Source organism: Dipodomys merriami, unplaced genomic scaffold, assembly GCF_024711535.1.
Source record: "Dipodomys merriami isolate MVZ:Mamm:240054 unplaced genomic scaffold, mDipMer1.0.p SCAF_8, whole genome shotgun sequence".
Lineage (NCBI taxonomy): Eukaryota > Metazoa > Chordata > Mammalia > Rodentia > Heteromyidae > Dipodomys > Dipodomys merriami.
This window is the reverse complement of record NW_027206401.1, coordinates 26,064,645-26,090,207: the sequence shown is the minus strand read 5'-3', so window position 1 is coordinate 26,090,207 and position 25,563 is coordinate 26,064,645. Positions and strand designations below refer to the sequence as shown.

Here is a 25,563-nt window from a genome sequence, read left to right as displayed (position 1 = left end):
GGGACTGATACACTTGTCCGAATTGACATGTGTCGGGACTGATGCACATGTCAGGATTGATGCGTGTCTGGACTGACACACAAGTCAGGGTTGACACGTGTGTCAGGACTGACACACATGTCAGAATTGACACGTGTTTGGACTGACACACAAAATGACATGCGTGCCAATTTTTGTTGCATGTGCTTGGTTGGCATGCATGTTGGGTTTGTCGCACATAGCACAACACGTGTGCCACAAATAGCACAGAGCTAGGAGTCTCATGGGCTTTCCTGTCTGGGCTGGCTTTGAATGATGATTCTTAGATCTCAGCCTCCTGAGTGGTTAGGATTATAGACATGAGTCATTGGTCCCCAGCTGAAAAAATTTCTTATACTTTACATGCATAATACCTATTATCCATTAATCTTTTGCTATTACTGGATGCTTCCTGGGCCTTTCAGTATTAAAAAGGACACTAAATTTGGACATCTTCATTATTAGTTGACCTGAAAATATTTGAAGTATTACTTATTGTATAGTAACATAGCATAAAAATATCTTTCTAGCTGTACTGGTCACTGTACTCTCTACCCCTCTGTGCAGAGAGTACTTCAAGCTGCTATTAAAAACAAAAACAAAAACAAAAACATGGTGGGAGGAAAATGGAGGCTGAGAAGAATTTCAGAGAGCCACTTGACTAGACTTCACAGCACAGGGTATAGGAAACAAGCCTGAGAAAGAGAAGTGCATCCAAAACCAGACTTTCTGAGCCATAGAATGTTTTACTTGGAGAGTTACTGATGGATTAGGAACAGCAGAGGAACACGATCAGAGTTGTGTTTTACAAAAACGGCTATTAAAATAAAACCATCTCCCAAATACTTCTTTTTCAGCTTTGATCAGCTAACTGATCAAAAATACAAGTATCATTTTTTTTGCCTCTGTTGCTTTTAAGTCAAGTTTGAAACATTATGAATCATTGCTGATAGTACTCATGTCTAGATATAAATAGATGTATACATTATCCAAGGTATCACTCTAAAAGCAGACTGTGAAAAATCAACAAGGCAGGGGCAAGTAGTCTAACTTCTTCATTTTGTTTATAGAGGCCTACTCCACCATCCTGACAGCCCTTTTGACATATTAAAGTTTTATAGCTTAGCCAGCGGCAGAGGGTAGTGGCATCCAAGCTTTGATTGCTAGCATGTAGGTCCACTGAAACCCACTCAATTCTTTTAGATGCCTAATGGGTCATGTTGGAAAGGGAAAAAGAAGAAGAGTCATTGTACCTATACTCTAGCTAGCCAATGAGGTTTTTCTGTTTGCTTGATTGTTGTTGTTTTTAATATGCTTTCTTTTTTTCTCTCTCTCAAAAAAGCAGTCTTAACTATTCCACAAATTTGGGATATGCAGAATAAAATAATCTCTACATGAAGAAAAATGTTAAATATTTCAGGCACACATTGTTACCATTCCCATTTTGCTCCTCTTCACCTACAACACTGAGCTGGGCACACATGTCTAGTACTGATAGCAGCAGCTTGCAGCCTCAGTAAAAACCATGTTGTCCTGACCCTATAGTGGCTTCAGTTCCAAGTATAATAGTGTGCCAGGCTCTGTTTGGAGTATAAAAATGGCAAAGTGACTCTTTATTCTTCTTTTAAAGCATCCTCCTTGTGAATATTGCTGTTGGAAATGACTTTACAACTTGTGGGAGAGCGAAGTGGAGGGGGGCAGAGAAAGCAGGAGAAAACAAGGGAGGAAGAAACAATCTTCGATAAGAATTGCACTCATTTCCTTATTTATGTAACTGTAACTGTTCTGTACATCACCTTTACAATAAAAGAAAGAAATAAAAAATAACTAAAAAAATAAATACCAGAACTGTTAGGACAGATCTATATAGGTAAAAAAAAATAATAAAACGACTTCTTTTCCTAGTCTAGTGGTCTATGTTATGTATTGCTATAGCACTGCTGGCCCTATGGGAAAAAATACAGTGTTGTTGGTTGTTATTGCTACAGACTGGTGGGCTCCAATGCCCTTAAGCATTAAAGCAGAATTGTTCTATAATTAAGAGGAGAGGAAATACTGAATGAAAAGCTACCTTTCAAGTAATTGTATATTTTTTCCTCAGTTTTACAAATACATATGAAATTCTTTGGGGATATTTTGTTTCCTTTAGAAATAACAAATTACTAATGAAATGAAAAAGAAAAATGAAATGCAAAGTACATTTATTAGATAAACTGTTATAGTCCATGTATAACTTTGAGTGACTTTCTTCTTTTTTTAAGTACTTAAAACTGTTTTTTAAAATGCAGAATCAATATATGCTGATTGTTATATAGTGTCATCAAAACCCTTAGAAACATCACAGAAACGTTGAGGTTGGCTGCCTATATGAATACATGCAATGAGTTAATGACACCCAGAGCACTTATTTATTGATTTATTGGAGTGTTTATGCTATTTTTATTTTACAGTAATAGGTACTACAAAGAATATGAGGGAGAAAGTAAGCCAATGGAATGTTTTTTTGTAATTAAAGACAATGTGTTTTCTCTAAGGTGCAAGCCATGCGTGGCTGGTCTCTGACTGACATCTCTGGCCATACACAAGTGGCTCCTCATGAGGATGACCCAGAACTACCTCAGCAAATTAGCATCAGTAACATGGAGGCCAGGCGGGCCCTGCCTGATGACTACTATTGGAGCGCACCTGCTGTGTATCTGGGAAACAAAGTAAGTCTTCATGGTGCTTGAATCTTGCTGCTCTGCTTTAACTGACCAATCACAAGAGTGGGCTTCATTTAGAATTTCTTTACAGAAACATGAAGTCAGATGCAAACCATGTTGGATTGCCAAAACCAGTTAAATCAGACCTGTTGAACATTTCTCCCATGCCAATTGGGTGAAATTTGTATAAAAGGTATTAATGGGTCAATTCTTTGTATAGTTAGAGTCATATGTAAGAATCTTAAATGAATGAATAAGTTAATGAAACCTCTAGGCAATTGAAGCATAGTATAGATATTGGGAAAAAATGTACTATATTTGTTTGAAAATCCCTGGTTTTCAAGTAGTTGATGATAGGACAGGGAATTTTCCTTGTTTTTTCCTATTCCATTTCAAAGCTGACTTGGAAGGCAGCTACTTATCTCCCACCTGGTATGAATGTTAATTGGAAAATAAATTTATTACATAACTAATTAAATGCTTGTTATGAAGCTTATGTAAACACCATATTTCCTCAAGAATGGATAGAGAACTATCTCGAATATGCCAGATTGAAAGCAATGTTGTTAAAAGCCTACTCGTGTGTCTATAAAAACATATCGGGATAAACAAATATAGTAGCCTCAGAAATACAGGCTTTCTCATTTATGGTTGTTTTTCTGCTTGTACCTTGTTTTTATCATCTGAATACTCAGAGGATATGCCATATAACAAAGCAGTTTATGGATATAATGCATCTTGATCAGCATCACTCCTTCAATATTCTCACCCTTCTTTGACCCACTGCTTCTCCTTCTTTTCTTAATTTTGTGTAAATTCTTGACTGCATCCTCCATATCTTTGCCCCTTCATTCCTCTACTGAATCTTGGCCCAAATCTTGTCCCCAACCGCCTTTTAGATGTACCCATTTCCTTGTATTGATTTTGCTGGGCTTTCAGCTAGTCTTTCTAAAAGATTATACTATTTGAACTCTCCACTCGCATATTGTTCAAAGTGTTTACCTGTGGTTGTTTTTCTTTGTTGTTGATTAACTCTTTCTGGACAGGAACCTTAGTATTTAGAATATTATTTTATTTCACTAAAAAATTGGTTGGAATCTAAGTTTGGTGTCTTAATCTTATGAATGCTTACATGTGCTGTAAACATTAGTGCCTTGTCAAGCATTAAATTGTCTTATTACTTCAGTAATGCATTTAATTTTATAATTATTATTATTAATACTAGGGTTTGAACACAGGCCACTGATTTCTCAGGTGAGTGCTCAACCACTTGAATACTCAGCCTTTTAGCTTTAATTTGTTTTTGATGTAGTTTCCTACTTTTGCCTAACTGGCCTTGAACCATAATCTTCCTACCTCTGCCTTCAGAGTAACTCAGATTATGGGGATGTTCCTTGACACCTGACTTGTTTTGGATAGTGTACTGTGATTTTGCCCAGCATGCCTCCGACCACAATCCTGATCCTTGTATTTCTACCACTTGATTAACTGGAATTATAGGCATGAGCCATCCTCCCCATCCTCATGCTTTTGCCCCCAGGATGGCCTCAAATTTTGATGCTCTTGTTTCCACCTTCCTCAATTTCCTAATTATACCAGAGAGTGTGATAAAAAAAAGTTTCTTAGTGAACTTGTGAATTTAAATCTAAATGTAACCTATGATAGTGTTGCTTTTGATGAAATCTTCATTTGTTAAACAAGGTATATTTATACTTATTAATTCTCTTGCATGTCATTTAAGTATTGAAATAGAAAAACACTGTCTCAGATGCTACTCATTGAATGGGAAGTGGTGATTTTAACTGATTGAAAAGTTTTAACTCCTGGCTAGGTTCTCATTTCTAACAGGTTTCTAAATGCTATTATGAAAAATGAGTAAATGAATAAAACAGGTTTTCAATGAACATGTATTTTAAAAGAGACAGCATATGTTGCATAAAATTCAATAGCTGTAATAAAAATCCAATTAAACTTTTATTTGCAAAGCCCTTTACAACAAGAAGTCATTTCATTCTATTCTATTTAAAAACCTCCTATATCCTCAACAAGAATAAAACAGCACATAAGTTTCAAATTTCTACTGCTTAACATTGCCAAAAAATAAAAATAAACTATCACTTTTTTTCATTTTACTGCTCAGTATTGCTCCAAGAAGGGATTTGGCTCAAACCTAAATGATTTTTAGAGGTCTAACTTTTGAAAACCAAGGTAAAATTTATTTAAAGGTAGATGATAATAAAAACTGCTGTATTTTCCATCATTTCTTCTTTGGTCATATGCTTTTTCTTTCTGTTGGCTGAAAAATCAATCTGACAGAAGGAAAGCTAGCAAATGGGGTATTAAATAGCATCAGAGCAAAGAATTTGGACATCCTGCTTGTCATAGTCATTGGTTTCCAAAGATAACTTCCCTTATCCTGGCTGAACTGTTCCTTACCACCACCCACAAAGAAGCACTTCGTATTCCACTACAGATTATTTTCACATGAAAGAGCTGTGCTTGCCTGTGCTCCAGTTCCCATGAACAAAATGGTGGTAACAGAGTGTGCAAATTGTTTGAATATGGAAGACATTTTTTAGTATAATGTGGAAGCCCTCAGTGGTTCACTGTCAGACGTCGCAGTATGAATGAAACAATTTGCCTTAATAACTGAGCCATATAAATTTTTGATACTACAATAATACTGCAAGCTCTCAGAAATTACCACACTACATCTTAACTGTCATGTCACATCACGTAAATTATAGTCATGATGACATGCTTAGCTTGCTTGATTTAATATCTCACTAAGGAAATGGAAAAATTGTAGGGCCTTGTTTGCAAATTCAATAAAGCCCCTTTCTAAACAGTTGAAGTTCAATTCTTTACCAGCAATTGCTGTTTGACTCCAAGCCATTGCCAGAACCCAACAGTAATAGTATATCAAGAGACCAGTCAGCATCTGCTTAAATAACAAATTTTATTGACATCCATGAGTAGTAGGCTGTGGCACAGCAAAACTCCTCCACTTCTTTTTGCTGTTAATTTCTAAGTTGAAAAAGATATTTATGGTAGGCCATTAGCAGTTCCTAAATATTTAGGGAACTAATTTTCAAACATTTTCAAAGTCAATTGGTTGGTTCAAAGGCTACTTGTATCAGAAAGGAGAGAGGCTGTGTGTACTCCTAATGGGGAAGCTACTTTTCCTTCTTCCATTCTTACAAACCTGACCCCATATTATAAAATTATTCCCACATGGGATGCATTTTGCTAATATGCAAGTCTGTCTGGGTGTAAATATAACTCGTGAATGCAAGCCAAGTTAGTAAAGCATGTTTTTTATCCTGTGGAATATTTTCACACTTTTGCTCTATGGAATAAGGAAGTATATGTAAATGATTGTAAGAGTTTATGTGGCTAGCAGATGAGACCCAGAAAATCTTAGCATATTTTTGTACTACCTATAAAAATATCTCACAATCCCAACTATGAATTAATTCTTCCATAGTAATCACAATTTTTTTTTAAAAAAGAAACATCTCTGATGTGAGTGAATATTTGGCACAATTAGTGATTTATTTTTATTTAAAATTTCCACTGCATTCTTGATAGTCAAAGTAAGTGAGCCACCCACAGGTCTGAACAGAGGCAGCATTTTATTTTAAAAATGTTTGGTCATGGTGATGCTTGGTGTTAAAGCATTTGTGTAAACAGGCAACCAGACAAGAAGGAAAAAGCTAGAGGACAAAGAACTCTACCAGTTATTCAAGGCACAATTTGGGAATTTCAAAGTTGGGGTAATTTACTGCTATAGTAAACTAAATGCTACAGTAGGAACACTAAAATAGTTATTTACTTAAGGTTACCCTAGTGGTTAAAAAATAGTACAGCTTCCAAAAGCAATTCTGCAGCTATAAAGTTTTCAGAAAATCTGACTTGGCCTATTTGCTTTCCTTTCAACATTCCCGTGAAGGTTTGAAATTCTGTCCCTGAACATTATTAAATTAATCTTAAGTGATTTGTTCTTTACAAAATGATTCTTATTTTACAGAACATTATATTATCTTTCTTTTGTTAGCTTAGAGAAAACTTTTTAAATTGTTTCCTGTAGCTGCCAATAATATCTATATAGCCTGGCTTAAGATGGGCGTTCTGAAAGCCTGCTGACATAATAGCATTGGCTTCTGAAAGTAATCTCCGGTAAACTCCTTTGTTGTACTTGCTTGACTTTCAGTTCTACTTCGAAGAGCACAAATTACAGCTGAGGATTTGAAGGCGATTGAGGCCTGAGATTTACAGAATAGGCTAGTTTTTGTCACATGAAGGGAGCTCACCAAATACATTGTGATGGATGCTACATGCTTACCACCACAAACAAACAAACATTAAATGTTTTGGTTGTTTCTCAGAAATGGCCTGTGAGTTCAGTTTTGTGCATGTGTTTGAAGATGATTTCACTTTGTTTTTTTTTATTTGAATTCCCAAAAAGTATGATCCACCGTCTTCTCAGTGACATCATTTGTACTCATTGGTTTTTTTTTTCTTTATATCCCCCCAAGTTATCCAGAAGTGGAGCTTAACAACTGCTCCACCAACGTACAACTCACTGTAATTTAAATCTTGGGTTGGTTAAAATCATTATGTGTACAGAGATAGCCATGTTCACAAAAGGAAAAAGGGTAAATCAACTGTTTTTTTAAATTTATTTCATAAATCAAATCCTATCAAGAATTATTTGGAAATTCAGGAAGACTAATGAAAAAATGTACCTAGAATAAGCCAAATGAATCACTAGAGGCAAATGAGAAAATAAATATTAAAACACATCACCAGAAAAGTTAAATAACCACTTATCAGTTATAGTTATTAGGGCTCACCATGCTAAATTTCTCTTACATATCTTTATTTCCCTTAATTAAATTTATTAAGCATTAGTTCTCATATTACAAATTATGACGTGAAATTATATTTTAATATTTATATGTATTCCCCCCAATTCCACTGTACAGAATGAAAGGTAATAGACACAAATACCAGCTTTTACAACTGAAGAAATACTAGGTAGGGACCATTTAGGTTAATAATGTGGTGGTAAAAAATGAAGACATTTACTTAGAGATTTCAGTATGGTTCTGTTACGTGGTTTGCAGCAAAGTAGGTTATAGCTGCATTCATAGGAATTTACTGTTGAGAACAAAGAAGACAATGGTCATCCTAATTCTGCACAGAACACATGTTACATATTGTATCCAGCTTATTTGTGGATTTCTTTCTTATCTCTGTCAAGATACAAAACCAAAGACATTAGTTCCTAAACAAAGAAATTGAGCCATGGTTAGAATCCAGATGTGTTAACCCTTTTCAATTAAGATTTTTTCAAACAATTATGTTCATTGGTTTTTATGAATTATTTAGCTTTCAAGCCACTGGTCCAAAAAAAGTATAAAAAAGAAGCAATAAAACAGGAGTTTATTTAAAAATAAATAGAAGAGTAGAAAGCAAACATCAACAGAAGGAATAGAAACCACAAGATTTTATAAAACTCTGGAAAGATTAATCAAGTAAAAAGAGGGCCCACACAAAAATGTTATGTCAGAAAATAAATAAAGAAGTATCATAAGAGGTGACACAAAAAAAGAAGTATCATAAAACCTGTATATCATAACTTAATTTGAAAAATTTAGAAAAATGAATAAAATTCAAGGAAAATGTAACTTCATAAATTGATTCAACAAAGGAAAAAATCTGTAGTATTTTTAGTCTTACACGTTTTACAAATTATAAAAAAAATGGAACAAAAGAAAATTCTCATGCAAAATCACTCATGAAAATAAATGCAAATACATTAAGAAAATATTAACAGGTACCATTGGTATGAAAATAAATAAACTAACATATTTGAGTTCAAATAATGACCCATGAATATGTGCCAATGTCTCAGTTTCAAACCTCCATACTCTAGGAATGTTAAGTGATATATTTTTGATGTTTAAACTTCTCAGCCTTTGATATTTTGTTATGGCCGTCCAAGCAAACCTATATATATATATATTTCACAAGATACTAATTTTCATAGTCTTCATTCTTGGTATAATACATAGCAAGCAAATGTCAATCCTCTTTAATTTGTATGAAGTCAAAGAGGTTGTAAACAAGTCTAGCAACAGTCCAACAGAAAAATGAGCAATAAATATGAATGTGTAATTTTCTAAAAAGAAAGTAAAAATGGCTCTGAACTATATGAAACATTGTTCAAACTGTTTCATAATATACTAACTACCCTGAAAAATCACTTGTTATCTACCATACAGGAAAGATCAATCAATCAATCAATAAAAGGTAGTGTGTTCTATTATTAAAAGTTTGAGGAAAATAACCTCAGAAATTGATAGTTGGATATCTACCAACTTATAAAACCAATTTAGAAATTGCCAACAAAGTTATGAAAGCACATATTGTTACATATTTCTCTTCTGGTAACTTAGCCTACAAGTATATATAAATTAAATGATGCATATGTGAAGTTATTCCAGAAACGTGACTGTGATGAAAATGTCCATCTGTGATAGCATGGTTAAATAAATTTTGATATAACCATGTAATCAGACTCTGAAAGAAAAACAACTAATTAGAAAAGAAGCTTATATATATATATATATATATATATGAATAACCAGAGTTTTATATATATATATATATGAATAACCAGAGTTCTATATCTATCTATCTATCTATCTATCTATCTATCTATCTATCTATCTATCTATCTATCTATATCTATATTTATATCTCTGTACATATATTTTTTGTGTTGGTTGTGGGGCCTGAAGTCTGGGCCCAGGTGATGCCCCTCAGCTCTTCAGCTCAAGGCTAGCGCTCTACCACTTGAGCCACAGTGCCACTTTCGGCCTTTTCTGCTTATGTGGTGCTGAGGAATCAAATCCAGGGCCTCATGCATGCAAGGCAAACACTTTACCAATGAGCCACTTTCCTAGCCCACAGAGTTATATTTTAAATGGATAATCCTAGATGGGGAATAATGTGTGGGTATGTACACCTATATATATATATATATATATATATATATATATATATATATGACTATCATATGTTTTAAAGTGGAGAAAAAGTGATATATATATATAATTATAAAGTGACCTAGCTAACATTTGAATATAAATTGAAATTAATTTTCCAAAACTGTTCTACTGTATTCACTCAAAAAATAGCATTCTCCAATTTTCCACATAGGATATTTTAATTTAAAATACTTTATTTTTATTTATACATGTAGTTTGTTATGAATTTCTACTATTAAATTGTTGTTTCAGTGTGATCGCTGAAGTAGTAAGTGCTAGGTTCTATCTGAAGAAAATGGTTGTCATGCTTAATTAACCACAAGATCACACAACAGTCTTATCTTTCCATATTTCTTCAGGAAGTTCAGTTATTTGCAGAGAGGCCTCTGGGAAAAAGGATAAATATGACATCTGTATTCTTGAAGTGTCTTATCACTTCCAATAATAGCAGCTAGCTCTTACTTTGTTTTTCTAAGACTCTTCTTCTATTTGCCTGGGTATGAGATTACAACCAGCTAATATCTAACACTTGCCACACTGAAAAGGGAGCTATATGATCGGACCCCAATCTGAAATGTGATGAATTATTAAACAGGTAGTTTGTGGGTGATTGAAAATTACCTGCAAAAGAGTGCTTATCTCCTTGAGGCACATCGAAAGCTAACGGAATTGAGCCAATTAGACTGACTGTCTCTTCAATGAGTTGTGACCTATCAATGGTAATAGCTTATTATGATGATAAATGAACCCATCTCTCAAACTGAAGCCTAAGTACACACTTCAGCAGTTTCCTTGAATCATGAGGCCATTACCTCTCAGCTTCAGATCGACAGCAGTGACAGCGCGGAGCAGAGAGCACGCATGACTAGACACGGATGATTGTTTTACTCAGATGAATATATTTACAGTGATTTAAAAAAAATGGGCCCTTCTTGTGCTTTCTGGTTGATGCCTGAAATATTTACAGTGTACTGCTTCACTTCCTTCATTAGAAAGAAACCCCTTCCTGGCTGTAATATTCAGAGATAACTGGATTTAGGGACTTTTTTTTTTGTTTTGGTTTGTTGCTTGAATCTCACTCTTGTAGGCTCCTAATTAAGGAATATTTCAGAATAAAAAATATCTTCTTATAATGAAGAACCATTTAGTAAATGAATAAGTATTTTGGAAAAAATATAATTTCACTCATTAAATTCAGTTTCATTTTCATGTATATTAGAGCAACTACTCAAAGATTCCTTTTTATTCGTAGAGAGGGTTTATAAAGATCAATAGTTTACAAATCATTCAATTGTAAGTGCTCTATCTTATGGAGATGTCAAGAATTCTTGAAGAATTACTGGTTTGATCATTTCTAAATTCTCCTGTAGCTGTCTCTATGGTGTTATAAAAAGAGAGTGAGAAAAATGTCTATTTTAATAACTGAGCAGTCTTTTGATTCTTGATAAGTCTGAGGTAGATTTAGCTGCCAACTTTCCAAAATATATTCCTGAAAATACCTATTGGTCAAGCAAGACTAAGTTTATAAAATTATTGACATGAGGGGGAATAGCACTTTTACAGACCTGTAGTAGCAACTTGGAGATGAAGTAGTGGGGTCAATGGATAAAGTTTGTGAGTTCAGAGGAAACAGTGAGTGGTTTCAAGATTGATTTTACATGGCTGGAAAATGTTTGTGACTGGACAGAATTTATTGTATAACAGCTTTGCATTTGTCAGCAGAGTGAGGCACAGGTCTTGAATCATGTTGTAAAGAGCCTGCTTGCTATTAGTCTTTAAATAATCTATCTGGGTTTGATCATGTTCCAGAAACAAAGCTGTCTCGGATGTACCCACAGAATTTTCTTAATAATAGGGATTGCAAATTATGCTTACTCTCAGCATTGTCAAACATAGGTATGATGAAATTTATTAGCATTGATAGTTGCAGATAATAGCAATACTTAATTGGACTTTCTGGGTACTGTTTCAATGTAAATAATATTAAAACCTACTTTACAGAGTTACTGTGAGGATTAACTGAATTAACAAATATTCAGAATTCAAGATGCTATAAAAATAATAAAAACATGGTATTCACTCTTATTAACTCCATGCATGCCTTAGTTCAAGTCATATTTTATTTCCTTGAGAATTTAGAAAAGAGTTCCCCAACCATATTTATAAAGAAAAAAAGAAGGGAAAAGGAAAAAGAGAAATAAAGAAAAAAGAAAAGAAAAGAAAAAGGAAAAATGATGGAGGGGAAAAAAGAAGGATGGTAAGCAGATAAGGAAAGGGGAAAGTCTAGAAATAATGAAGAAATGGAGCAGGAAAGGGAAATGGATAGAAATCTACTGAACATAGTTTTTCAGGCATTCAGGTAACTGTCTAGCAGAATCTCATGATCAAATTCAGTAAGAGATGGTTTTGTTTTAAAAGTGTTATTTAAAGACTTCATTTAAAAGTGAAAGTACTTTATTTTGTGCTTCCCTTCAAAACAAGTTTAGAGGTTAAAATTTGATGCTAGTAGTATGTAATCTTATTTTTCTTCTTGATAAGAAATTCTTTTGAAACTACACAGAACACAAAAGAGCAATTATTGTCTAAAATGGTCTAGCAGACACATGGAAGTTGATGGATAGAATTGGTGTTTGAAACAAGAATTTACTTCTATTGGGACCAACTACAAACTGTGTGTCTGGCTATGGAAAATGTTAACTATGCTAGGAATGAAACCCACAACAGCTTGAATCCTTATATCTAGCCAAAACAAAGTTTAACCCCACATCCTTGACCCAAACCAAGCAATAGTTTTCAGCTAAAAGAGGTAAGTCGACTTCAAAGGTTAAGTAAATACACTGAAAGTAACACCTTTTAAAATCTAGTTGTAGGTTTATGGCTGGTGGCTTGTGCTTATAAACTCTAGCTGCTTGGCAGGCAGAGATGAAGTGATCATGGTTTCAGGACAACGCTAGGAAATACTGAAACCCTATCTGAAAGAACAGGATGGGCATGATAGCTGACATCCCAGATATGGAGGTAACAAAAACAGGGGGATCATGTTCAAATAGTTTGCTCTGAAGGTTAATATATCATCCCTTCTACATTAAGTAATCTAGAGTCTTTGTGAGAAATGGAGACCCTTTCTGGATTCATGCAAAGGACCTCCAGAGTCACCTGGAAATCAACATTTTTTAACAGCTTTCCCAATTGGTTGTTCACTCATAATTTATTAGAGATATTCCTTATGATTACTTTCAAAATTATTGATGCCTAATTATCTGTAGATACTTCTAGATATCTAGGCTTTCCAAATTAAAAACAAATACTAGCACATGCTGTTGGCCAAATTCAGAAGCTGAGTTTCTTATCTAATAGCTTATCATGTTCAGGGGAACCCTAAAATAACACCACAAAAGGCTATAAATATCCAAATTACAATTTCATTACAAACAGAAGTGTATGCATATACAATCATATATGATGCAAATTATCTTTAGTAAACAGCTATTTTCTTTTAGAATAGGAAGTCTGAAGTGCAATGCCATTCATATTTGGAATCAGGAAGAAGGGACAGGAATAGTTTTCCACCTTAAGAATGCCTCCTTCTTCCTAAATATGACTTTTTTTTTTGTCAGTTGTGGGGCTTGAACTCAGAGCCTGAGCACTGTCCCTGAGCTCTTTGTTTCAAAGCTAGAGCTTTACCACTTGAGCCACAGTACCCCTTCCAGTTTTCTGATGGTTAATTGGAGATAAGAGTCTCATGTACTTTCCTTCCTGGGCTGGCTTTGAACTGCAATCCTCAGATCCCAGCCTCCTGAGTAGCTAAGCTTACAGGCGCCTGATTTGACATGCTACTTTTGTTGTTTGAGATCTTCTACCTGCAATATCAATACAGGTGTCAATCTTAACTCCACAGAGCCTCAAATCCTCATACTGAGGAGGATAAAATTTCTTAGCCACATAACCTGTTTGTTGTTTGTTTTTTCTTCTTGACACTTGTGATTACAGCAGCACATGAGAATGGCTCTGGTTTCAAAAGGAGATGGAAATGGCGGGTTACAGTGGGCCACGAGACAGATGTTGGATATGGTGTCTAGAAGGGTCACATTGGGTCAAAGGAATTGTGCTGCAGGACTGAAATCCTGGACTTAGAGGTTTTACTTACATTTATGTCTTCACTATCTGGATTGCCCAAAGAACTCTGGGTTTTGAAGCAACATGTTGTAAAAACAGAGATACATTAAATAGAAAGATCTACTGAACACTTAAAAGTTTGAAATTCTAACAGCAAATATAATCATACACTCAGTTGACCACTAGCTAGGAAATAATAACCTCACCAAGTATGGTAAAGGGACTACAGAACCATAGTTTAAAAGAGAAAAGAATTCACTCAGCTCAGCTCTTGTCTCCATCCAGACGCTCAGAAGAGACATCTATCAACCCAGCCATTGTTAATGGAGATGTGCCAAGCAAAGCAACTGAAATTATTCAAGACAGGAACCAGTAGGTGTTCAGGCTGTATTGTTTCTTACCTACATTACAGAAAAAGCCATTGAACCTTCATTCTACTTCTAGACTCCCCTCAACTATTATTCACCTGCTTAATTAAAAGGATCCTCACAAAACCCAAATTTTCTTATCCTTGGCCCTTTTGAAAATTGCACTGTTGTTAAGAATACAATGAAATATATTCCAGATTTGGACTTTCCTGAGCTCCAGAAGAAAGCCTGTGGTCCAGCCATTAAAAAGCCCACAAATATTCAGTTTCTATGTCAGTATTCTTGTCTGGAATTCCCATTGATTGGTTTCTACTTAGCTTACAACATGCTGTTCAAGTGTTGACTTAACAGAAGAAAGTCCACTGATCTCATCCCCTAACTCCAGCAGAGCTAGGCCTTGTACTGAGATCCACACATGAAAATAGCCCTTTAAAAGTCTTTCACTAAATGTAAGTTCTTAAAACTCTACTCCATTCACCTCTGTACTTTAGAAGCCAGAAGATTGCTTCAGAAAGCATAAGAACTCAATAATACCTGTTGAGTAAATACACAGATGCTGTGTGAGCAATCTTTATTTCTGATTCTAAAGAAGAACAAGAAAAAAATATAGATAGAATCATCTTCATTTAAAACAAATGTTGCTTTTTTAAAAAAATGCCGTACTAGATTTTCTAAATATGTAAAACCATTATTTCTGGGATCATTCAAGGCCACATCTGTTTGAAACCAGTAGGAGGACCTATGGAGTCTGCCAAGTTCTTTCTAGCCCTCAAATTTTATCAGCCCATGTAGCATTGTGTGGAAAAAAGTCTTTTTCTGGTTGCATCAGGAAGAACTTAAGATACTTTGTACATTTACACAGGGACAAAAAAGTCCAAGACTGGAAAGAACTTGATCAGTACTGGTTTTTATGCTATGTTCTATACAATGTGGTTTTCTCAGTGTTCTGGGTGGTTCTCCATTTGGAGGGCAAAATAGAGGATGGAGCAGATAGGAATATCCTTTACCTCTTAAGCCAGGGTATTTTGTCTCTTTTACATGTTGACAGTACGAGGACTGGAATGTGGAAAATGAGATTAACTCACTTTGACAAAGATATACAGAGGCTCTAGAGGCCACCCAGACATTAGATTTATTGTTTCTGGGTCTCTCCACTCATATCTACTTTCATTATTCTATGCAAGATATTTAACAAAACAGATGAGGCTATTTACTTTCTGGTCAAGGTAGGTTAAAATCAAGCCACTTATTTTCAAACATTAAACTTAGAATTTGTGTCAACAGATTCTAGAATTTGGTTAACTGAGATTGATTTTGTTTTCTGTTAAGAAGCAGCTGCCTTTTAAGATAATAAAATAAACAAATATAATAATGTTTGGTCAGCTGTGGTTTTTAATTTAGATGTTTGACTTGATGCTATTTATTTTGCTGGATTTCAAGCAAGAAAAATACATGTATTTTAAATCATTTCAAATAATCATTATAATATCTTAAATTGAGCTATGTTTCTATTTCTTTGTGTCCCTTGCGTGGACACAGGGTTTTTAACACCCTAAAATTTCACATATATGTATATATATAGCCATATAAATATATGCTTATATTTTAGAAATGACAGTATTTGATTCACCATTTTCTTCTTTACCTCACCATAGTTGATCCTTTTCTAGGCTGTCATATGCTTAGAATCAATATATCCCATTTCAGATTGACTTCTTCTACTTGGTGGTATGTACTTAGGTTTTTTTCCATGTTCTTTCCTATCTTCATAGTTCTAAATAAACTATAAATTCTCTGTAAGCTATAAATAACTTGCTTAGTTTTTTTGGGTTTACATTACATTTATGCTTTAATTCAGAAAAAAAAACCTGATATACCCTAACAATATTTTAAGTTCTTATCTGAAAGGAAGGTAGTAGGATCCAGGGAAGAGGTATAGTAGATAAATAAAGAGGAGAAATAGTAGGAAAATGAGGTCAAGAATTCAATCTATATCCTTCAAAATTAAGAAAAGCAAGGGTGTAAGAGGTGGGTGAGAATGTTGAAAGGGGTAACATTGATCAAGATGCTTTGTATTCAGAAACTGATTTGTGAATTGGCGACTCCTTTGTACAACCACTTAAAGATAATAAAGAAGGAAAGAAAATAAGAAAAATGAAATCTTTAATCAACATTCAAACTTGTTTGATAGATCTCAATAAGCCAGGTGACTCTAAAGGAGGAGATAGTTATCCCTTTTTTTTCTCCTTTGGTTTCTGCAAGTGTAGTCTATGGCACGGAGACAGTAACCAGGGGGTCTTAGCTGCCATCTTGCTCTGCCTCCTTTCTCTTTGGCTTTGCCGAAATAGAAAACAGAATCAGTACTCTAACCAAATTTCTGCATATGTAGAGATGCCATGAGAACAGGGGCAATAATGGCTGAATAAGCTTCACTGTGCAAGACAAAAATTAACTCAGTATATGATAGAAATCATGAAGCAGGAAACAATGTTTGCAAATGATAGATAACCATAAACTCCACTTGTATAACCACCGTAACAGTCATCTACATTCTGAAGAACAAAAACCATTGTAGAGATAGAAACTTCATCATTTATCATTTATAAAAATGATTCTTCTTTGTTTTCATGTCAGTCTGAGAGCAGAAAAATATCCTTGAGGGCAAAACACGCCTTTCATGCATTAAGCCTGCCTGCAGCATATCATAGCACATTATATAAATATTAAATAATCTCTATAATTAAAATGATGTTCTTTGGAATGAAGATAGAGACACATGGTTATCTGATATAATAGCCTTGAGCTAGTTTTGCAATCAGTAGATTTTTACTTTATTAGAAAGTGTAATGATTCATGCTATGTTACATGTATTAATTAATGGCTAAAATACAAAGGACATTTTCTTAGGGATATGCGATCATCTATTTTACAACTAAAGGTATTTATCACGATAAAAGCTAGCCAAAGCTGAGTTGTGAGTGTATGTAAGTTCCATTTTTTCTTTAAGACAATTATTGCATATTTTCACACATTGAATAAAATAATTAAAAAGTTAAGCAGAAAAAAGTTAAATTGATAGAAGGTAAAATTCTTAATATTATATGATATGTAACTTTTTTTTCAGAATTAGACAATACTTTAAAATTGATGAGAATATTTCAAAGAAGTTGAAATTATCTGATATACATACCATATCTCAGCATATATTAAGATCTTTCATTTTAACTTTTTTATTATTTAATTCTTAATGTCAAAATTTACATATTTGTACAAATATACAAATACATATTTATACAATGCCACATTTTTAATACATGTATATTGTATAATATTTAAAGTTGGCTATTATCTATCTCCTTTTCATTTATTTATTTATTTATTTATTTATTTATTTATTTATTATCAAATATATATATGAAGAGGTTTCAAATGGGCATGCTGTAGTACATCTATCCCAACCATGTCTCTCTCCTAAAGTTTCTAGTTCCATTTTCACTCACATATAGAGAGGTATGACTGTCTTCCTCCCTTCTTTTGTTTATCTGTTCACCCTTCTGCTCACTTTCCCCTTAGACAAGACATGTTTCAGCTTCCTGATACTTATTTTGTAAGGCTTTTCTTTTGCAAATTAGATTTACAGTAAGAAAGCTGCATTTTTGTTGTTGTGTTCAGACAAGTAAATACTCTGTCTGCTTTAAATACAAAACATGTGCTTTCAGAATCTCAAGCCCTTGTTACTGCTTTTCATATGCAGCACCAAACATAAGGCTTCTATAATCTGTATCAATAACATTCATAATCATATTAACTGTGTAAATACACATGGGTGATAAATTGTTTTTAGCAACAGCTTTCTTTCTTTGCATTAAATTGAGCATCCCCTTTAAATCAGAGAAAGGTATCAACAGCCTGCCTTCAGCAAGAGGACCAGTGGAGAGCTGTGGGTTCTTTTGTCAATGCTGCCATTTCAGTGGAGAGCCTCTGTGACCAAGTTGCAAGCAAAACCAGACCTTTCCACCTTTGAAATACAGATTTTCTAATAAAACAAGCAATGCTTTTTCCTTCGAAACAATCATTAGAAGATCTGGTCTAGGCCCTTTGGAATAATTTTTTGCACAAAATGTAACTATTCCAAACTGTCATCCAAGGACAGAGCTTCTTAAGAGGCTCAGAGCAAGGTTGCTCCGTGACTTAAAGAGACAGGAACTGAAGCTCAGATACAAATGGATCTTGTCAAAATATCTCTCACAGGCTCTTGAGAAAAGCAAGTTTGGACCAATAGCTAATAATTGGTATGCCAGGAGATTCCTAAGAACCTAGCACAGTCACAAGTTCAAGAGGTATCTCATTCCCATTAGCCTTACAGATTTACAAAGTGTAGCACAGTGGCCACTGCGCTGTCCTAACATTGAAAGCTTTTGGTTCATAGCACTTAACTTCAGCAGAATTAAGATAAAAAAAAAAATCATTGGCCAGGCACTAGTGGCTCATGCCTATAAACCTAGCTACTCAGGAGGCTGAGATCTGAGGATGCAGTTCAAAGCCAGCCCAGGCAGGAACATCCATGAGACTTTATCTCTAATTAACCACCAGAAAACCAGAAGTGGCACTGTGGCTTCAGTGGTAGAGGGCTTATCTTAGCTGAATAGCTCAGGGACAGCGCCCAGGCCCAGAGTTCAAGCCCTATGACCGACAAAATAAAATACAATAAATAAAAATAAAAAGCAAAAAACAAACAACAACAAAAAACAACAAAATCCCACATTGTCATAGCAGTCATGATACATTTTAATTCAAGAGCAGAAGCTCTGAATAATGAAACTCAGAAATAAAAGTTGAAAATTTATTATTTCAGATGATGTGAAAACTAGCTTTTCTGTTACCACAGAAAACATCCCAACTAACTCTAAATATATCAGTAATAAAACCATACTCATATGTTAAGTAATATAAGAATTCTATCCCAATTAAACTTCCTTATTTTATTTTGGAAAAATATCCATTCATTCAGTTCCTGTTCCTTTAAATTTTAAACTGCTTGATGGAAGAAATAAGATTTACTCATTTTTTTGACATCTGACCCTCCCCTTACATGCCACCTTACACACAAAAGCTATTCTGTGCTTTAGTATATTGAATAGAATTTTATAAATTTGTGTTTTAAAAGTTTGATGTGCATTAAGGATACTCATGAAATCCTAGAACAGGCTAAAGTATATGAAGTTGTTAAAATACTGGGAAAATTTTTAAATTATTTGTGAATTACTTCTGGAACATAATGTAGCGTGGGCTTTAGGTTAAAGTAATGCTTTTTTTTCTTACTCTTCACTAACTTTCATTAAATACCTAGTAGAATTCTATACTTACTGAAAATTGATTATAATGAAGAGACCATCTAGTCCTAGATAAAATAAATGAGAGAATTATAGTGACCCAAATATAGAAAGTATTTCAACTAGAAACAAAGATGATATTATCTCAAAAACATTTCAATGTCATTTTCTATATTTCATCTTTATTGAAATAATATGAATAAAATAATATTTTATATACAACTGTTTAAAGTTTGATATATGTCCAATACTCAGGTCTTTTTAATCAAATATCAACTGCCAATTATTAAATTTAATGTTAAATGATAAATTAATATTACTGAATATACTTGAGACTTCAAACTTGTGTATTCATACTTTAGAGCAATATAATAAGAATTGTGGCAATGTATAGCCAAAATTTCCCATTTATCTATTACCGCCAAAATTCTCCCAACAATGTACTAGTTCCCATGAGTTTGAATTTAGACTGATTAATAATGCCTTAATGCTTGTATGTCAAAATGTATGGATTAAATAGGGCTGGAGTGATGGTTTGGAAGTATTATACTAGTCTAGATGTGTAAGGCCCTGAGTTCAAACCCCATAGTATTTCAAAATACATTTAATAAGTAATTGTAAAGTAAACATTTTAAGTCATATTCTAAGTCTCAGAAAGTATATACATCATAAGAATATGGGTAGTGTAATATTAGGATTTCAAAGGACGTATTTTAGTCTAAAAAGTGGATAAAAATAAGTTTGAGGCATAGATCAATTGTTATAATGCTTGCCCAGTAAGTGCAGACCTTTTGTCAAAGCCTAGAATTGGGAAGGAAGGAAGGGAGGAAGGAAGGAAGGAAGGAAGGAAGGAAGGAAGGAAGGAAGGAAGGAAGGAAGGAAGGAAGGAAGGAAGGGAGGGACGGACGGACAGAGGGAGGGACAGAGGGAGGAGATAGAAAGATTTAAAAAATCAATCAAAGTAAAAAAACAGAAAAGAAAGAAAGGCATCTTGAATGGTTAATGTACAGAGGAATTCGAGCCTACTCTCTTGGTGGGCTCCCATACTCCATACTCTTTTCTGAAAGAAAAATTATCATCTAAAAAGTGCCATGTTTAAAGTGTTGCCTTTGCTTTTCATTAACTTTGACATGAACTATTGTACTTTATTTTTGTCCAACTAAGTTGATTTATGAATGATACCTTCTAATTTTTAACAAATGAGGTTCTGCCAACAATCCACAAAAGTTAACATAAGCTTCAAAAATATTATGGAGAAGGCTGTATTAACAATGTAAGTGCAGCAAGCCACAAGGAAATACTAGCAATTACTACTGTACTTAGCAAGAGCTTAGCCCCAGCCACAAAGTACACTGAGAAAAAGTGACAACATGGAACCTGACCAAGACTTGGTCACCAAAGGGGAAATAATATGATTTTCCATAGCAATTGTTATGACACAGAGGCCATTTTGCATAGAGCTATTTAAGAAGTTTCTAGTACTTCTAGTACTATGTGATTTGGAGACTCAAATTAATATTTTGTCTATCAATCACAAGTACTTTTTTCTTTATATTGTAACTAAAGGTACAATTAACTAGCTTATTTTTAACCTTCTATAACAAAGTTTCAGTGGGTTTCAATGCCTTTTGTTAAATATTCTAAAATGTCAAATTTTTGAAATAATTTTCAAGATAGTACTACCAATTAATATTAGTAGCCAAATTTTATCCATAACCTAAAACAGTTGTTGGAGAGAATTGAGAATTAGATATCATAATTGAATATGCACAGTCATTGATGGAATTCTTAGAACCTATGTACTTTTTGTCTGTGTCATACCTTTTGTCATCTGTGAAAAAAACTAATTATATTAAAACCAACAACATGGAAACAAAAATAAAATTCTCAATCCTTAGTAGTATCTGTAAGCATTAAGCTAACATTTTCTAAAACAGAAACGTGTATTTGATTTTACTGCTCTTTCTAAAACTCATAGTGAGATATTGAGTAAAAAAAAAGAGATGTTTATATAAACAATTAAATTAGAATTTAAAATTTTATTTATTTCAGTGTTCACAAATTAAATATTTATGTTTGTATCTGTTTAGGAAGTATATATTAACATTATAGAACAGTTGCAGGACATAAGGGGTATATATGTATGTGTACCATCTATTTGCTCAGAATTTTGAACACTGAAAGTATTTCTACTGATGACATTATAAAATGAAAGTCTAGAGACCCTGATTCTAGGAATAATTAAATAATGCAGTAAATCTAGTGACACAGAAAAAAAATCTATGAAACAATCATTCATCTTTCATGCATACTACAGTCTTTCTCCATTTGTGGTTATTCAAGATTCACTTTTGTTCTCAGGTAATCCATTATACTGTTTTAAGTGTTCAAGTTAGACATGAAAGAAATCGCTATTGAAAAATAAAATTTAAGAGGAACATTTTTTCAACTGATTGATATGTCCATCCATCCATCCCATGTATATTTGATAAGTAGACTGGTAATCTGATTCTGGGTATGCTAATTTTTTAGGAACTTTGTAGTTTCTAAGCAGCAAATAAAATGGACAAAAGTTCTGAGTTCATGGAACTTCCATTCTAGTAGGAAGAGAAAAAATTAACTATATGAGTATGTAAGATGTAAAATATTTTAAGGCCTGATAAAAGAAACAGCACAAACAGTATAGAAAGAATGGTGATGGGTTAATAGTACTATAATTTTCAATAAGAATTTTGGTCAAAGAATAGTAGGTGACATATGAACAAACTATATGGCCAGCTTGGGGGAAAGGATCTTAGGGCAAGAGGAAAATGTGTGCAGGAGCCCTCACACATGAATGTGCTTGGTGGATGTAAAGACTATCAAAGATAGAGTTCATGAGGGGTGGAATAGAAGGAAATGAGGAGGGGATTGGTGTGTGTGTTTGAGCTGCTGTGATGAACCTCTTCACACTTTTGTTGCAGAGAGATGGGGAAACATCAGAAGCCTCTGAGAATAGAAGCATATGTTTTGACTTATTTTCTCTGTCAAATGAATAATATGCTGGGAAGAGTCAGAAAAAGGACAAGGGAGTCATGGGAACCCAGTTAAGAAACTTTACAATCATCCATTCAGTGGATAGGATGGCATAACTAGCATTGGGGTTGTGGAGGTGATGAACTGGGATTGCACTCCAGGTATATTTGGAAGATAAAACCAGAAAAGATGTGCTGTGAATCAGGCAAAAAAGAGAAAGGTGACTTGGAGGTTATGAAACCTGAACCATTGAATGAATGAATGAATAGAGCAGCCATGGACGTAAGGAAGACTATGAGAAGAGCATTTCCTGCAAAGAACATCCAGAGTGCAGTGTAGCGAGTTCTATGGAGTTAGAGATGTCTATTCCACATGTAAGTCAAGATGCTAAGATGATGCTAATCTGAATCCCAGATGGGGATCTGAATTGAGGATAAAAAAATACAAGGCATCAATATAGATGTCAACTAAGTCAGGAGGATAGATGAGATCACACAAAAGAGTCAAGAAAGAACAAAACGGGTGCTAAGGACTGAGCCATTCCCATTGTAACATTAGACACAAGAAAGTAAGATGGAGCCAGAAATAAGACTTGGCATGCATGGCTGGAAAAGCAGGACAATGGTGTGTTGAAAGTCAGTGGATTAATCAACAGTGCTTATGCCTTTGAGTGATGAAATAAGCTAATGAATGAGAAGAAACCAATGGCTAGAGCAGTGTGTGCTACTGATGACCTTGAGAAGGTCACGTCTAGTGGAGTGATGAGGGTATACACCTTGAGAAGGTCACTTCTAGTAGAATAGACTGGTAAGAGAAGGAGAAGCATGCTACGGAAACAGTACATGTAGAACCCTCTTTCATGAAGGAAAATAAGAGTACCACTGATAGTGAAATGAAGTGGTATTAGTGATAAGTCCCTAGAAAAATAGGAAGTAATTGAACCCGATGATATGGGAGGAAGATTTGTTGCTGTGAAAAGCAAAGAGGATGTGTACCCAAAACACATGGGAAAGAAGATACACTGACTAACATAAGAGATCTACACAAATATAATCATCTTGAATCAGCAAAAGATCAGAAAACAAAATGTGATGGGTTTCTTCAGATGCAGCCAGCTCAACAGAAAAAGTAGACTGTTGAATTTAAGGAAGGTTGTGGTTTAGTGGAGAGTACAGGGAACTTAAGGAGGACAAGGGAGCTGAAATTGTGTGCAATGGAGAGATTAAAATCACTGACCATGGAATTTAAGATAGTGATAAAACAGCTTCAGGTCACAACAAAGTCCCATTTTTCTCTTCGTTCAAAATGCTATTGGCACTTGAGGCATTTTGTTTTATGGGATAATACATGGCATTATAGGATATTATTTGGCTCAGTCCACCACAAATTAAAGGAACAGCATGAAATCTGTGCCAGGTTTTAAGCCCATTATCTTTTCTTCTTCAATGGAATGGATTTTTTGTTCTACCTCTCTCCCAAAGCAAGGTTAGGTAAACTAACATGAGAATGCTTGCAAACACAAACCTCAATTGAATCGTGTTTGTTATGTGACATATAAAATATCCCAGCAAGACAAGGCTAGGTTACCATTATTAAATTATACTTCACTAAACACTCCCAAATTTTTTCCATATATTTTTATTGTAAAAATACTGTACAGAGGGGTTACAGTTACATGAATAGGGAAATGAGTACATTTCCTACCAAGCATTGTTACCTTCTCCTTTGTTTTTCCCCTACCCTCCCTTCGCTCCTCACTTCCCCAACTCCTTGCCCCCCCCCCAAAAAAAAAATTGTAAAGTTCGTTTTCAACATAGTGTCTTGTACATCTCACTGTTACAATGGGTCAACCTGTAGCCTTATTTAAGCATTTTGTTATATCCCTTCCCCTCCACATTAGAAAAATGTATATACAAGATGCAGGACACCAGAATCAGACACAGTGAAAACAGGGGTTATACCGTGGGGGAAAAACATACAAAAGGAACAAGAGAATCACATAGTGCATTATAAGTACATCAAAAACAATAGCAAGAAAGAAAAAGCCACTTGGGGTTCATTTCACTTAACATCATCTTATATGGTCATATGTACATAGCTTTTGAACTTTTTTGCTTGTCTAGACATGTATTGCAAATCGGGAAACCTATGTTTCTTTGGGCCTGGCTTACTTCACTTAGTAAAATTTTTTCCATGTCTTTCCATTTCTTAACAAATGGGGCAATGCCATTCTTTCTGATGGAGGCATAGAATTCCATTTTATATATAGCACATTTTCTTGATCCCATTCATCTACTGAGGGGCATCTGGGTTGGTTCCATATCTTAGGTATGGTGAATAATGCTGCGATAAGCTTGGTTGTGCTGGTAGGTTTGGTATGACCTTTTATGATTGTTTGAGTAAATGCCCAAAAGAGGGCTTGCTGGGTCACAGGGGAGCTCTATGTGGAATCTTTTGAGGAACCTTCATATTGCTTTCCAAAGTAGTTGAACAAGTTTACACTCCCACCAACAATGCAGTAAGGTTCCCTTCTGGCCACATACCCTCCAGCATCTGTCATTACTAGATTTCTTGATTATAGCCATTCTAACTGGGGTGAGGTGGAATTTCAATGTTGTCTTGATTTCATTTCTTTTATGGCTAGAGAAGATAAGCATTTCTTCATGTGTCTAATGGCCATTCTATTTCCTCTTCAGAGAAGTCTCTAAGCCTTTAGCCCATTTATTTATTGGGCAGTTGTTTCTTTGGGGATTTGTTGTTGGGGGATTTAATTTTTTGAGTTCTAAGTATATTTTAGATATGAGACCCTTGTCCGTTTTATGGCTAGTGAAGATCTTCTCCTAATCTGGGGGCTTTCTATTGATCTTGGTAGCTATGTCCTTTGCCATGGAAAAGTTTCATGCAATCCCATTTGTCCAGCGTTTCTTTGATTTGTTGTGTTTCTGGGTATCTA

The 25,563-nt window shown here is 34.4% G+C and overlaps 1 protein-coding gene across 1 annotated transcript in view; it reads left to right on the top strand.

The window, feature by feature from the left end:
- Nucleotides 1-25,563, top strand: part of Lama2 (laminin subunit alpha 2) — a 565,166-nt gene that overhangs the window by 262,025 nt on the left and 277,578 nt on the right. The window contains exon 12 of the mRNA XM_070010715.1: nt 2,553-2,726. Coding sequence (XP_069866816.1) covers nt 2,553-2,726 — 174 coding nt within the window. The remainder of the gene's footprint in view (nt 1-2,552; nt 2,727-25,563) is intronic.